The sequence below is a fragment of the Coloeus monedula genome, assembly GCF_965178545.1.
Source record: "Coloeus monedula genome assembly, chromosome: 1".
Taxonomy (NCBI): domain Eukaryota; kingdom Metazoa; phylum Chordata; class Aves; order Passeriformes; family Corvidae; genus Coloeus; species Coloeus monedula.
In genome coordinates this window covers 107,512,224-107,528,942 of record NC_138781.1, presented here as the reverse complement: position 1 = coordinate 107,528,942, position 16,719 = coordinate 107,512,224, and the positions used below count along the sequence as shown (strand labels likewise).

The window sequence follows — 16,719 nt, the reverse complement described above, 5'->3', positions numbered from 1 at the left end:
CAGTTTTACTGGAATCTCATAGGTCAGTCCTTCTCAGGAAAGCAGTCTGCCCTGTTTCCTCTGCTTTTTGTGCTGACTGTAGGAGTTAAAGCTTTTCCCAGCACCCACACAGTTACTGTTTATAGCCAGAGAGATGGGGATAGTATTTCACCTCACCGGGAAAGGAGCCAAGAGAGACATTGTGCCTTCATTAGTGAAGGGATGCACTTCCCCTGCTGCCCCCTTGGCAGGCTCGGTGTACACAGCCGAGACCTATAGGTTGTCTAGTCTTAAAATCCATTGATTTGTAACAGAAACCATAATAAATCACTACAATATGTTGAACTTGAGGTTGTAAGGCAGGCAGCAGAGTGGGCATACTGGGGGATTGTGGTGGCCAGGGCACTTCAGCCTGCCTTCCCAGAACCCAGCAGACCGAGCGTCCTCGCCAAGATGACAGAAGCATGCCTTAATCATAGCTTAAAATGCGGCACTTGCTGTGGAGAATTATTTAAGTCATCAGTCAGGTCAGAGAGTTTATTTTTCTGCAAGTATGTAAGATATATGGATGAAATATATACACATGCCCACACACATGCAAATTACAGATGAAGCTACATGCAGCCATGATTGTGTCCATAGGGGTTTGTGGGCAGCACTGTGCTTCCTTTCCTCATTCCTGGAAACACAGAGCTGTTCAAAGGGAATGTGCTTACTTCCTCCTCCCAAACCCAGGCATCAAGAGAAGCTGTAGTTTGCCTTGGAAAGCCTTAAATACGACTTCACAAAATTAACTGAGTAACCAAGTGAGAGCTCAGCACTACTTGCAGCACAGGGAAGTGATCCCAGAAGCCACATGGGAAGAAAAACCTTTACCCTCTACACACACATCGTAACTATTGCAAGCAAAGGATTTGGGCTTGGAAATGAAAACCATTGCATCAGCACTCTGCAAGGGAGCCATTCAGTTTTCTTCACCAATACTTTAGGGTAGAAGAGACAGAGAAAGAACCCTATATACTAACATGGCCCAGCTTGTATGTACATGTCCTGGCTATCTCCCAACTCCAGGGTATTACCCAGAGCTGTCTCCAAATCCAGGCATCCATTCAGAGGTATTTGCTGGTTGAGATGAGGGCACATCACAGCAAGTGCCTGACTTGGTCAAAGACATGCCAGGTCCTGGGGCATGGCCCGAAAGTGTTGGTACACACACAGCCCAGGAGGTTGAAAATGCTGCTCTTCAGGGACAGACACCCTAAATACCTAGAATGAGTACAAACACCCATTATATGTTTTGTGACTGAGAAGGCCTTAAATTTAGATTCTGTGCATCCACATGCTTACAGATATGTATAGCATGTGACAAGACTGGTGTTTTACTTACTGAGAGCTCGTCATGAAAATTAGCTGGAACATCACACCCACCACAGGGCACACCAAGTAAATAATACCCATGAAGCTGATTGTCTTGAAGTTGTGTAAAAGCAGAACTCATAGTAGCACTCACCCGCCTCTGCAGTATTGAAGAAAAAAGTTTTTATTCAGCAGAATTGCAAAACGGAACTTCTTGGAAAATACCAGGCACCAGGCAAAACACAAAGAAAAGTGGTTCTCCAGCGCAAGGTAGGAGAGCTGGCACTCAGCCAGATGCTTGGGTGCTGGTTGTACTGCCCTGTCGTCAGACTTGCAACCCCAAAACCGCTTACCAGTCTTCTGCCTGGCAGTTCCCTTGAGCTGGTGGTGGTGGTAGAGGAGATGGTGTTGGCCTCTATCTAGCTTTGTGTCTTCGTGCCAGAAAAGAAATATTATATTGGGGAATTTTTGATCAGCTCTTCATTCTCATCACATCTCTCACACCATTATGCATTTGCATTGCATAATGAAGTTAATTTATTTCCTATACATTTCATTTCTTTATCTCCACATTCTACATTTGTCTAAATTAGACAGCAGACTCTGTAGGGAGGGATCCGGGTTTTTTCCTTCTGCTTTTTTTACCCATTAACATCCTTCTGAATTGCCCTGCAGAGCCACAGTGCAATTGCATGCAAATAATCACCATTGGTAATGATTAACTCCCATTTATCCTTAATGATCTCTTAAAGTCCATGACTGAGCACCATGACTGTCACATTTTTGCACTGCTGTTCCTTCTTTTCTTTCTATATGATCTGTCCTACATACACATTTTAGGAAAGCATCCACATGCTGGATGTTTAATACAGTCAGGAGGCCATAGCCCATATTCGGCTCCTCGGATATGAGCCTGTTGTTCCTCCAAAAACATGGAAAGGTTGTTCTCCCTCTTTTTTTTCTCCCCTCCTGTCTTTTCATTCACGATTTAACTAATAATGAACTATTCTTAATTTCAGTGATTTGGCCTCTCTTTAGTTTTCCTTACATGTCAAAACTCTGCTTGCCTGTGTGGGTGTCTCACCCTCTCACTGATTCTACTTGGTTTCAACTGATCAAGAAATCACTGATATTTCTGTACACAAAGTTTCAGAGGGACAGATGCATGAAGGTTGGAGTCCCACCCTTCTGGCATGCTTAGATCTGGCTGATAAACCTCTCCTGACCATTCTTTTCCTTTGGAAAAAAAGCTGTCAGGGGAATGGGATGTTCCCTGGCAGGGAAGCGAGGAAGATCTAGAGCTTTCTCACCTTTCCAGATGGGATCCGTATTTAGTAGGCGAGATTAACATCCATCAGCTCTGTTGTTTTGTATGAGGCTTGTGTTTGTTCAATAAAAAAAATCTTGCTTGTTTCAGCTCTTGCAAAAAACCAGAAGTTAAACATTTGATCCTTTTAAAAAAAAAAAAAATTGCTAAGACAAAACCTGGCAATAAAGTAATGCCATTAAAGCAGCTAACAGTGGTTTTGTCCTGCAGTAATAGCACACTAACTCCACAGATGCATTGAGTCGTGCAGTGATGCTGAGCAAAAACACTGGGGCCCTGACCCTAAACCCATCGAAGCCTTTCCCTTTTCTTCAAAAGCTTCAAAACGCTGAGTGTGTTATCCCAAGTGCGGCTCAGGGACTGTTATTTTTGGTGTTTGAAAGGCAGTGGGCGTCTGGCTGAAGCTCCCTCTGACCCCAGGGTGGGAGCGGGGCCCTGGTGCTCCCAGGCAGAGCAGAGGGATGGGGGCAGGCTGCCCCTTCCCTCAGGCATGGCTCTAGCTGCCTGCAGCCAGGGAGGTGCCAGGCACCAGCTACTGCCATTGATGGCTGGGCACTTGAAGCCACAGAGAGACAAGAAGTTGGGTAAAGAATGCAGGATTGCAAAGACAGAATAAAGAAAATGTCAGATCAGCTATTAACAGATAAATAAATAACCAGGAGTAATCATCCCACCTGTGAGCTCTGATGTGCAGCACTGGTCTGGCTGTAACTTTCCTTGTGATCTTTGTATTTCCCTAGAAGCAAAACCTAGAGTTCTGGGGATAAACTGATTCACTGTGATAGGAAAAACAGAGGTAATGTGTTGTACAGCCCTGGCCAAAGATGATGCTTTAATCATACAGCCTTATCCAGCCAGAGCAATCAAAATTCAGAGTGACTCCATCAGAGGCTTCACAGGATTTTGCCAGGTTTTGATTCTTAATTTGCAATTTTGAGTTATAAAGAGAAAAGCAATTTATAAATATTGTGAAAAAGAGGAATGTGTATGCAAGGAGACAATAGAGAGGATAGAAAGCCCATCTTCTAGAGGCTCTGCTTCTAATCAGTCATAAGCACCTCGCTTGAATTAATTTAAAACTTGTATTTCTGATGCCAGAAACACGATGACCAAAATTTTAGTCAACCCATGAGCTGATTGCAGTTGTGTTTGACTCTTGGTAATCAATGAAAATCACACATTAACAGAAACTTTGAATATTTTTTACCTCTACCATGTTATTAACATATAAGTTAACTTTTTTTCTATTTAGCATTTTAAAGTCACAACAGTACAGCAAGCAGCATCAATCAGGAAGCTGACTGGGTTCAGAAGTATACAACCAATAATTTTTGTGTCTGTTTAGTTATTAACAGCTTAAATTAAGACATAATTAGTATATATGTAAATAGAATGGGGCAAATTAATCTAGGTAACATAGAAGACCAGTGTGCCAGGATGTGTGCTATAGAAATTAAATCATTTCCTCAGATTGCTGAGCTGTAATTAGTTTTGTAATTTTTGTTTTCACAGCCTGATCTGAGTGAACAATTAAAGTCAGTCATGTTTTCCTCTGAATTTGGCTTCCATTATTAGGAATTATAACAAAATGGTGCTTTTGAAAGATAAGAGTGCTCTGGAGACCAAAATGAAGTTTCCATATATAATTGCACATATGTCCACATGGCCTACCAACAGCGATAAAATCTGCTGTCTCAAGAGATCATCTTTCAAAGCCTGCCTTCCATTATACTGCTAATGCTGATAAATGTGTCTCTTTTGAGGCCAAGTGCCTGTATCTCCATGACAATTCATGAAAGCAATTCATGCAAAGAAATTGTTCATTGGCTTAGAATTTACTTAACCTTGTCTCTTATTTCAGCACAATACACACTGGAGTTTTCATCTGAGATGAGATGCAGTACTTTAAAATGCCCAACACACACAAAAAACCCCTAACAGTCATTCAACACCCTGGTACTTCCTGAAAAATGCAGGTTTTCACATGGGATGGATTTGGATGTAAACACGGTTTAATGAATTTTTCTTCCCTTTTTCACATGTTTTCACCAATCTCCCTTGTGAACAGTTGTTCATCCCAGAAACAGATCACAATCTGCTCTGTCCTAATAATGACAGCAGTAGAGACAACAGTGTGTTTCCTATTTGGAAAGCAAGTTAGGAACTCCGTCTATTTCATAGCATCATGAGATCACAATAATTAAAGTCTTCACGTTTCAAGGCAACCACGCAGTTCAGCACACCTTTGTTGTGCGTTCTAGCTGAAGGAGCCCAAAATTTGAGATTATGATGAGCAAATTAATCTGAGTAGTCTTTGTTCCATGATGCTAAAGGGGAACAAGTCATTAAAGGTAAATGGAACAAAAAGTGCCAGCAAATCATGGAGCCTTTTCATTTGAGTCATTATTTTCCACAAAATTTGCTCAGCATTTGAGAAAAAACATTGTGCTGGCACTCTTGCATCACTGAACACTTGCACAAGCACACTTTTTTTTTCCTCCCTCTTTGACTCTGATCAAGCTGCTTTGCCAATTTAACCAAGACCAAGCCACGAAATGTGTCAACTGTGTGGTTTGTGCAGCTCTGTCTGTGTATTGTTTGCATACTTAACAGATACAGCTCAGAGGATGGGGAGGTGGAGATTTTGGAAAATAAGCTGCTGGTTGTGCTTCTATTATAATATAATCTTGGGACGGGGGGTGATTATTCCTGGCAGGAGGACAGTGCTGATTTGAAGTGCCAGCTCCAGTTTGCCAAAGAGGAGGCAGCACTGATGCGTAAGAAGATGGCTAAACTGGGGAGGGAGAAGGATGAACTGGAGCAGGAGCTCCAGAAGTACAAGTCCGTCTATGGAGACGTGGACAGTCCCCTGCCTACTGGGGAAGCAGGGGGCCCACCCAGCACCAGGGAGGCCGAGCTGAAGCTTCGTTTGAAGTTGGTGGAGGAGGAAGCCAACATACTGGGCAGAAAAATAGTGGAACTGGAGGTGGAGAACAGGGGGATTAAAGCTGAGATGGAGGATATGAGGTGCCAATATGAAAAAGAGTGTCTCAGCAGGGACCACGTTTCAAGCATTCCTACCTCGCCCTACGGAGACTCTGTGGAGTCAGCCACAGAGCTGCGCAGGCACCTGCAGTTTGTGGAAGAGGAAGCAGAGCTGCTGAGGAGGTCAATCTCTGAAATCGAGGATCACAACAAGCAGCTAACGAATGAGCTGAACAAATTCAAGTTTGAGCCAGGCCAGGAGCCAGGCTGGTTGGATGACACAGCATCCAAGGGTGGTGGGACCTTGCAAGAGGAGCTGAAGTCGGCCAGGTCACAAATCAATGAGCTGAGTGGGAAAGTGATGAAGCTCCAGTATGAGAACAGGGTCCTGATGTCCAACGTCCAGCGTTATGATCTTGCCTCTCACTTGGGCCTGCGCACTTCAAGCCCCAGGGACAGCGACGCTGACAGTGACGCTGGGAAAAAAGAGAGCGATAGTGAAGATGGTCGTCCACCACAACCAAAGAGAGAGGGACCCATTGGGGGCGAGAGTGACTCGGAAGAAGTGTATGAGAAGACTTCGGGTTTTGGGAGTGGGAAGCCATCAGAAGTCAGCGACTTGTGCTCTGCCGAGTTCCTGAGAGTGAAAGAGGACACCGAGTCATTAATTAACATCAAACGTGAGGCTGAGCGACTTGAAAGGACCGTGGAGCGCCTTATCACCGATACAGACAGCTTGATTTATGATGCAAAGGTGCATGTAACCAGCAGCCCGTCCACTGAGCAGGATTTCAGAAGTGGAGAGGAAAGGGGAGAAGATAAGCATGAACCAGAGCTACTGGACACCGTCAACTCCAGGATGAAAGCTTTCCGGAAGGAGCTTCAGACCTTCCTGGAAAAGGTTGATCACATTGGAGAGGGCCTTAAGGAGCAGATGGAGGACCTCTCTCCTCTTCCCCATCTCACAGAGTCTTCCAGTTTCCTATCCACAATGACATCCATGTCCCGAGACTCTCCCATTGGTAACCTGGGGAAGGAATTGATCACCGACTTCCAGGTAGGTCAGCTTTTTATTTGCCTTCTTTCTGTTTATCGTTTCTCTTTCTTTCTGGCAATTGCTACCCTAGAGCTAATTTTCCTCACAGCTGCTTTGTTATGATTTCAGACCCGCAGTGTATTAAGTGTGTAATGTTAAACAAACACTTTATAGGTTTTTTTTCTTTTATTTATTTGCACAACTCCTTTGATTCAGAGGCGGTTCCTCGTGGCAAAAAGGCTAATCCGTTGGTGTTAAAGAGATCTGTCTTCTTTTTGTCGGTAACAGCAGTGTTTCCCCATGAAAGAGGTGATTAATTAAAACAAAAAATTCTGATGAATGTAAATTAGAAGCCTTGCTAAGAAATGTGAGGAGGTCTTTATTATGCTCTCTTGTAAAAGGGTCAGGCATGTTCTCAAAAGCCTTGCCAAAAGAACCCAACCAAATGCAGTTTTCTAAGTGATGTGTTTTGAAAAGCCTGCTTACAGCTCACTCCCCTAACCGAGCAGCGAGTGAGAAGCTCTGTAGCCAGCGAAGGACTGCCTTGCCTAAAGCGTTGCCCATGGGCGCATGTCTAAACTGCCACAACTGCCACACTGGATATGGCTTTTCTGCACCGCACAAGTAAGGAAGGAAGAGCCTTGTGTCCCATATCCTTCATGACTTGTATGCTTGCTGTTGGTTTGACTCATGCATCCTCATTGCATGCGCCTCATAACCAGTGTTTGCATTCTTTTTTCCTCTCTTTCTCTTTTTTGCTTTTCAGATGTTTCAGCCCATCATTTTGCTCATCCTCATTTTGGTTTTGTTCTCTTCACTTTCTTATGCCACTGTATTTAAGTTGTTTTTTCTGTTCACGCTTTTCTTTGTCTTGTAGTTTTTCAGTCGTCTACCTTACCCATTTTTGTTTTCTTTATTCCCTCCTGTCCTTTTGTTTTTTTGTTATAAACCGCCCATGCACCTAACAGTCCAAACTGAGGGATCAGATGGAGTGGCAGCTCAAACAAGATCGTGGAGAGGAGCAAGAGATTCGCCACCAGCGAGCCACCACCGACCCACACCGCAGAGCTGATGGAGACATTAAACTCTACAGGCCAGGAGACAAGGGCTGTTTCAGTCTAGAGGTCAGCAAAGCAGCCCATCATACTCACTGCCTCCTGCTGCCTTAGCCAGGAGATGAGTAGCAGAAGCCAGGGGCTGGGGGAGCAATTTAGATCAAATATGACACCCCTGTTGTGAAATCTGTGGTTGATCTCAGTTACCCCGTGCAGTTCCATGGAAGCAAATTGGTCCTAACTTTGAAGTCATCACCCTGCTCCCAGTAGCTTTGCCAAGGGCGAAAGTACAGCTCAGGGACCCACTACAACTGAGTATAGAAGTGAAAGATGTCCAGAAGATATTGTAATCCCTGATATTCAATCATGCTTCCAGATTTCACCTTAAATCTGGAAAGTCTACAGATAGAGATTGCTTTGCATTTTTCCTGTCAGTAAATGCTGGTGTGCATGGTGATTCTCAACAGGGAATACACCACCCTGCAGTTTCCAAAAAAGCTTATTTAAAGCATAATTCTCCATTGTTTGGGTTGTTGAGTACTTTTTCATTTGTCAAAAACATCAACCAGTTTTTATTTGAATCTTCATTCATGCAGAGGACATGTCTGCCTCAGTAAACACCTCCTTAGCTGCTTTCTCATGAGCACGGTTGTCCATACACTGCAATTGGTCATGAAGAAAACAATTTCTACTCTGTCTCAATAAAGGTGGGCTTGGAGCAGTGAGAAACTTTTCTGCTGGCCTCTGGGAAGCCAATTCTTGAAACTGTGATGATCAGAGTAGCTTCTAGTGAGGGATGAGTTTTAACATGTTTTTAATTCTATGGACACACGAAGAAGCCTTAATATATCTGAAACCCCTAACTGAGTCTGGGTGCTGGCTGGGGCAGCTGGGTTTGCAAGTAAACAATTGCAAGACCTAGAAACCAGGGGTAGGAAAATAAAAACTTCAGGGCAGCTGGTAGCCAAACAGCATGATGATGTCTTGAATATTAAAAGGAAGGGTGGCCCTTCATCTTAACACAGGTAATTCTTTGCTGGTTTTGTTTGGTTTGGTTTAAAATATCCTGACAGCACAGAGTTTTGGTAGGATTAGAACAATAAATTTGTTCAGCAGCGTCTTTTCCAACTTTTCACTTGTAACAGTGATAAAAGACCTCAGGAAGGATATCTGATAAATCCAGGACACCATAAGCCTCTCACTGAAGGGTAAAGTAATTCTTCCTCACCTGTGAAAGGGGCTGATGAGGTAGAGAAATCTTGTTGTTCAGCACGGATCCCTTTGCAATCAGAAATCAATATTGCTCCATAGTTATGGTAGATAGGGTCAGAAAATTACTCCAGCAATATTTCATTACAATATTTCTGTTTGAATTCTGTCATATTTATTGGTTCCCCCTTATCTTAGATCAGTGTTGTTATCATATTAAGGTCTGTATATGTAAGGCCTCTGTTAGGATTAGGGATTTGGCTAATTTTGGCACAATACCTTTTTTTTTCCCTCTCCCAGGATGGGATGATGTATAAGATATGTACAGCAAACTGTGCTTGAACAGAGGATGGACAGTTTTCACACCATAGCCTGACAAGGAACAAACCAGTAATTATAATCAAAGGTAGAGAATAACCAGTTTAGAACCTGATGTGCTCAAAATATGAGCAAGGCTGGGGCTCAAAGAGTCTCACTTGAGAAAATGTGAAAGACTAAGGTGTTTTTTCAGTCACAATTACTTAAGTGACAAAGACTATTACAGTGCTTTATGCTAAAACTTTTCAGTGGGTCAGCAGCCTGTGGAAATCTTAAAATCTGTAGTAGTCAAACCTAAGTGAAGCAGATTTATCAAAATAATTTTGGAAGGTGTCATTTTTAATTTCATTATTCATTTTAGTTTCATTATTCAATTTAATTATTTTAATATAATTTTTTTTATTTCATACACTCCACTAGCAAAAACTGCTAATTTTTTTTGTTCCAGATGAATGAGCAGGAAAAAATACTATTCAAATACCAAAGGGGTCTTTTTATTACCACAGAAATTTCAAATGGAGACTCAAACCTTTTAATGCCCACAGTGGGTATGACTACATGAGTTTTTATCTGCTTTGACTTAAGGAGTGAAAATGTACATACTGGCCACTGGATAACATTGATTGATGATCTTCTTACTGTGTGTGGACATTCAGCATGAAAACAGCACATTTCATTTCACTGAGGAAAATGTTTTCTTTTTATTCAAGCAAGCCCATTTGTCTTTTTTTTTTCCAAGCTGAATTTTAAATTAAAATTTTCACAAGCAATGCCGAACAGCTTCCATATAGCAATTTCTTCTATTTTTAAAAATGAGCACTGTGGGAGCCTAATGGTTTGATTAAATACGATAAATGCAGACAGACATGTGCTTGAAACTACCCCGTAGCCTAACTGTAAACATCTGCCATTGTTTGGGATTTGCACTGCAGTTGTTAGTCCAACAGTATTATTAGAATGTGTTTCCGTGTTAAGGAGGTGGGTTAGAGCCCCAGTCCAAGGGAAATTGTATCTTGAAATTGCCTTAAGAGCAGGGCTTTGTTTTCTTGCTGAAACAAGCCTTTCAGCTGCTGTTGTGGGAGGCTGGAGCCCATTGGAGTGGATGTTCGATCCATTATTCATGATTTCAGCAGCACTCTGTTATGGTGGGAGGGGGAGATCATTCTTTACTATCCAAGGAAAAAGCAGGTGAACTAGTAAGAATTGCCATGACTAAAACAAACAGGAGAACTGAAAAAGGTAACATGGAGCAAACATCCTATGGCAACAAATGGAAAGCAGTGGGAAAATTGTAAATAATTTTTCATCTGGTGAATTTTACCAGTGGAATATCCATAAACGAAAGGCAGTTTCCTTAAGCAGTCTCCTCCTGTTTATTCAGAAGACATTCTGAAGAAGAAAAATGTCACTCTTTCAAATGACCAGATATGGCTTGTATTTGATATTTGATGCTTTAATTTGGAGCTGTATCTCCTAGTTCTCTTCCTTCAGGGGATATCAGTTCTGCCTTTACCTGAACAAGTATATATCAAAGGCAAAAGCACTTGGCATTTCAGATTTTGATTATTTTAATACATGGCTTTTAAAGACTTGCACATTTGGTTCTGTGCAGAAAAATACCATAAAATCTCTGACACTCATAGGTTGTGGAAAAAGAACCACTGAAAGGAACTCATGTAAAAGGGGTGAATTGTCACCAGAGATTTAAAATAAAAGCAAATAGTCTGGAGAAGGTGAGAGCATGTCTTAAACAACAAGTTTTCCTCAAGGTCTAGTAATAAAATAGGAATAGCACACACTGAAGAATAATTTCTTCTAAGCCATTCTTAATATGTTTGCCCATTTTCCTTACTTACTCCGATATGAAATGTATAACTCTAAGTTAATTACTGGGTTAAGCATGGACCAACCAGATGCAGTGATGTGCAAGTTAGGTAAGTCAATTTACTACCTGCTTTGAATAAAAACTTCTGTATGGATCCATTTTGGACATATGAGGAGAATTTTGATCTGCAGTTTGAATGTTCTATTTTTTAACTAGTGCTGTTTCTGTGCAATTTTCATAATTCCATGTGAGAGCCTTTCAGCTGTATGGTTTTTGCAGCAGGTCCCAGTCATGTGCTGAAAATTTGCACACCCATTTCTCTGGTTAAAGATTTTGTTTTCCCAGAAAGGAAACAGTGAATGGTTTACACATTGTGACTTTTTTTCTTCTGGTAAAAAAAGCAAACAAAACAACAACAACTAAGGACCACATAGAAAGTTGTATGTCTTACGTCCACTATTCCTCCAATGCAAAGTTGTGGGAAGAAGAAAGATAAACTGATGCTGTGATTATTCCTTCCCACCAAGATTAGGGGAAACAAGAATAATTTACTTTGATGTATTGTATTCTTTCTTGCTATGAAAAGTTCTATAGAGGTTGACAATATAATGGCTTAAAAGACCCTTTATGATGTAAATCTGGATATCTGAGTCCTAACTGAACTTGGTGAGGCTTTGTATACTATCCATACAATGAGATGGATTTTTAAAGACTTGGAGCGAAGTGTTCTGTGTTTTCCCAAACTCAGGGACTTTTCATATAAGCATAGACAAATAATCACACAGCTGCCTATTGCCTATTCTACACTAGCAAATGGAATATATGTCATCTATTTTTAAGGGGTGAGAAGAAGAGTACATCTTCAGAAGCAGCCTCTGCAAATTCAGTTAGATGTGAATTGCATGTAAAAAATATTGCAAAAGGCACTGGAAATTTCTTTGTGATTGTTGCATGCAATGGTCAGCTGTCAAAGTGTGAAAAAGTAGCAATTTTTAAACTATGTGTTCAAATGGAAGATCCAAATATCAAAGCATTATAATGTAGCTTTAGAGGAGGAGCATAAAATATTCATCTTTTGACTTCCTTGGAATTGCACGCAAATGCTGGAGAGCATCATTCTACCCTGGCTCCTCAGGCCTTATTTTGTTTGATCATTTCTGGGGAAAAAAAAAAGCTTAAGAGAAAGATTCCATGAAATTTCATGTTCACGGTTGTTGCATATAAATTGATTAAGTTTGCAGGCGAATTGAGATTGTAATTAGCTATGGTAAAATGGAGGAAACAGACAAGTAAAACCCAGCCTTGTCTTGGATGGCAATCTTGTAAATACAAGTCATGGCAGAAATGTGGGATTGTGTGAGCTGGAAAGTAACCTGAAAAGCTGTGAACACTGAGAGGGGAGAAAAGGGGTCAGTACAGTGAGGGAGCGGTGGCGAAGTCCCCAGGCATGGATGACTTTTCTCTGCACGTCCTCTTGAGGTAAAGACACCGGCATGGATTAGCTTGCTCTGGAGTGATAACAGGTGAGATAAAAGGACTGAGCAGAAGGATTTGGCAATGCCTGTCTGAGGGCACAGGAGTGGAGGTGCATCTGGTAATGCAATAACTGGGGTACATGGGAAACCATTAGTCGGTGTTGAGCTGTGGATGAGTGCAGCTGTTTCTGTGGTGCTGTGGTAGAGTAGCACTAGCTCCTAGTTCCCATGGTATTGTGTTTGTATGTCTGGTTGTAGTGAGTTTGTGTCTGTTCTGTGGTGTCAGTACATTGTGTGGTGGCTGTAATATTCAGGGTGTTTTCCATTTGTGTAGCATTCCTTAATGAGAACAAAGGAAACAAAGAACGGAATATAATAGGTTATCAACTTTTGTGTCCATTTTGTAGTAGTGTTGCTTTACAGAACAAAACAAAACCACAGTTGTGCCACAGACTATACCCTGCTGATTGTATGATAGGGGACTGATTTCCACATATAAACATACAGACATCCATCAGTGCAGTACCAGGTACCTGAACTGCATACACAAATATTACATGATACATTTCTAAATATTATTCATTCACTATCCTAATAGATTGTTTAGCAGCAATCTATTAGGCACTTAGGCAGCCTTACCTCCCATTATTTGAAGAGTGCAGATATCCCAGTGCATCTGGTAGAAATGGCATTGTATTTAATTATAGACTAGGAAGAGTTCTCAGGTTGCATTGGAAGGAAAAAGGGGTGCAGCTCTGCATTCATGCACTAGCTGCTTTTCAACTTTAATTACAAAAATGTATTGTCCTTAAAGAGGCAAAGCAGTTGTGACGTGATTTTGACTCAGTGTGCCCGTGGTACTGCATCTGCCTTTATGATACATTTAATTTCTTTTCAGTAATTCCAACAGTTACCACGTAATCCTAGCACCCAAGTTCCCTGAAACTTGGCTTTGCATGGGCTACATATTTACTAAAAATTTGGATGAGTTAATAATTTTGAATTCATAGAGGGAAGGAACAGACTCTTTTTTTTAAATTATGCATTAATTAGCTGATACATTGTTTTTTATTTGCCATCTTCCTCAAGAAGCCCGATCAGAATAAAGTAATGCAGAAAGTCCTGATGAAAGTAATTTTTCCTTTATTGCATGAGAGAATTAACAATTTACAAATGCTTGTGCAAAACTGACAAATCCCATCACAAGAAGTTCTTTTCAAATTACTTGTGAGACCAAATTTTGACCTTTTGCACTACAAAATGTCTGCAGACACATTACAGAGACAGATGAAATTGATAAGGCAGATAATGTTCTCTTAGTCACTTTATGTGTACCTTTCAGAGGGATGGAAGTGTCTTTTCCTCAGGTACAAAACAGACATGCACAAGTCAATAAATGACTCAAGTAAAGAAGGAACTGATAGGGCCCAGAAAGTATATGTAGGTCCTCTTCTGGTTTTCAGCAGAGTATGATCCTGCAGGTGGTTTTTGGGATACTTCCATTTGCCTTATCTCATTTTTCCCTAGAAGAGGAGTGAGGAGTGTCTGTTCCAGTGAGAAATACACTGTGAATAACCAAAATGTTCCAACAAGGGCTGTGTGGCCTGAACAGCAGCAGCTGCTGGCTTTGCTCTTGGGAAGTGGGAGGAGTGCCTGGGGAGGGGGCAGGTGCCGGGGCCGATGCTTCAGGGAAATGGCAACACAGCCCAGGAGAGCAGTCCCACGACCTTCCTTATGTTCTTGCAGCTGCTGAGGTTGGAGCATGGAGGACATGGGCCAGCTGAGAATTTGGGATTACGCTTTGAAGCCTGAAGCAATCCTGTCTTTAAAAACATCTTTGCTCTGGGAAGTAAGAGTTTGGTGCTGTAGTGTTTTCTGTGGTCACACATGTGAAGAAATGGCACCCAGCCAAGCATTGCTTTTGTACAGATAAATCAGTTTTAGCACCAATGTGAGAGACACAAAGTGAAGGGCACAGAAAGTTCTGATCAGCAGTATAAATGCCACAAGATTAATTAATGTAGTATAAATAATGAGATCTGACTCTGCCTTCTTGGGTCTTTATTTTTGAGTTAAGTAACTTTCAGGAGTGAAGTTGATGGGATGCCAAACTTAATGAGAACATGAAATTGAAGGTATTAAGATTAAAACAGTATTGGACCTGAAAGGGGGGATACTTAATTATTTTGGTCAGATATCAGGCTCACACAGCTTATCACTGTGACATTTTTGTAGTAATTATTTTGAGTAGGAATCACAGCATGAAGTTGACTTGTGCAAAGAGCTGTCTTGTATCTGAAGAAAGTGACCTTAGGTATACTTAGCTGGTTTACTAAATGCTATCCCATTAACTGCCCAATCAAAACTGTTGCCAATGAGTAAGTAAGTAGGTACAATATACATGCATTAGATTAATCTTGTGCAGAGATGTTAAAATTTTATAGCTTGTATTATGATGAAGAAATGTACCACCAAATACGTAATCCTGCAAACAGGAGTCTCAGCTATTCGAGTGCAAACCCAGACCAGAGGCCTGAAGAGAATATGCAATATGTAACATCAGCATCCCAGCTTTAGTTTCCAGAAGCCACACAGGAAATTCCCACACAGATTTAGGGCATTGCTATTTATTTGCACACTGTGCTTTGGTTTTAACTATTGATAACCCTGAGTTGTGCAGATGTCTGTCCTGCGGTTCTTTTCTTCTTCTTTTTTCCTTTCTTTTACACCCCAGAGACATATTTTCTGCTAAACCTATCCCTTTGTCCTGCTGATCAGCTCAGGGATTCCCATGTTTTACCTGTACAGAATGTATCGATACAGGAGCTTCAGGCTCAGCTTGAGCAGGAGACAAGACTTCACCGAGAGGAACAAGAAAAGTTTACAGAAAGGATCATCCAGGTAAATACAAAACCCACATGCTGGGAGAGACGCATGACCATCATGTGTGATGTGAGCCTGGTTTGTCAGGACTGTGGGAACTTGTGTCCTGATGCCTGTGCCTGTCTGATCTTGTGTGAGTAAATGAAGAATCTGGAATCTGGGGAAATCTCAACTCAAGGCCTCTTTTGCCACTTCAAATCTGGCTTCTCTGCTTGGTGGAGCGTTTTGTCCTCCCCTCTGCAGGGGAAATTGTGGTAGAGACATGAAATACTGCATGGAGAATTCTGTCACCCTTCAGCTCTCCGTGAGCTGGAGAAGGGTGCATTTGATCCCTGGGAGCTCAGTTCAGCTCTATACCTTATTCTGACTTCTCCTAGCCCAAAGAAAATCCAGCACTTCTCTGAAGTTAGAGGAGTTGTTATGCACATATAGCTGAGAAACAAATCAGGACATTCTTGTATTTCTCAGTATTCAATGCTTCCAATCTTCTTATTAATAACTGGTGAATAAATCATATTTTTTTACATGAGCTCCCCCTGCTCTTTTGAAGGCTGGAACAGATTAGTCAATCGTTCTGTGATCTCTAGCTCCTAGAGCGAAAAAAATCTGTTGCTAATTTCTGCAGGCTGTTTGGCTCTTAACCGAAGTTTTCTTTTTAAATTTACTTTATAGACTAAATTCAGCATAATTGTTGCATACTGAAAAGAATTTTTCCTTGTGCCAACTAATCTCTTTATGCCCAAGTGGTATCTCTCGGTTTTTTCATAACTAACTTTAATTTTCAGTTGATCTCCACAGGAGCTTTCCACTGGAGCTTTTGAAGGCAACCAGTCAATTGATTTCCTTCCTAGTTGCCTTGGCTGTGAAAGCTTTTTGGAAGCTATGCCTGCCTCTTAAAGTTCTTTTCTTTTGCAATTGCTATCCATTGAAAAAGCATAATACTCTATGAATCTACCTCCACTAGGGTCTTCTGCAAGAATTCATGACACAGGGACTTGAAATATAACAGCTTGTAAAAACAATGACAAATGCGCCAAAATCAAGGCTAGTTGTTCATGTTGACAGCCAGCAGAAATAGAAGAATAAAAGCATCTTCTGGATTCTTCATTTTTTTTTCCAGATTATGCCCATCCTGTTGATAATGTACCTTTTTTATTAGCTTCCAGGATTGCTGGTGAAAATTACTCAGATTTTTGCTGTATTTAACCATAACTTCATCTGGTGGAAGAATCATCATCAAATCTACTTATTTCTTCCTGTAAAAATTAAAT

General features: G+C 41.3%; 1 protein-coding gene across 10 annotated transcripts in view; it reads left to right on the top strand.

Moving 5' to 3' along the window:
• Positions 1–16,719, top strand: part of MTCL1 (microtubule crosslinking factor 1) — a 104,348-nt gene that overhangs the window by 55,325 nt on the left and 32,304 nt on the right. For 3 of the 10 annotated variants that reach the window (XM_082294331.1, XM_082294340.1, XM_082294339.1), the window contains exons 5-8: positions 1,528–1,605; positions 5,379–6,704; positions 7,652–7,807; positions 15,344–15,466. In XM_082294331.1, coding sequence (XP_082150457.1) covers positions 1,528–1,605; positions 5,379–6,704; positions 7,652–7,807; positions 15,344–15,466 — 1,683 coding nt within the window. The remainder of the gene's footprint in view (positions 1–1,527; positions 1,606–5,378; positions 6,705–7,651; positions 7,808–15,343; positions 15,467–16,719) is intronic. The other 7 variants (XM_082294335.1, XM_082294333.1, XM_082294334.1 and 4 more) reach the window with 7 other exon arrangements.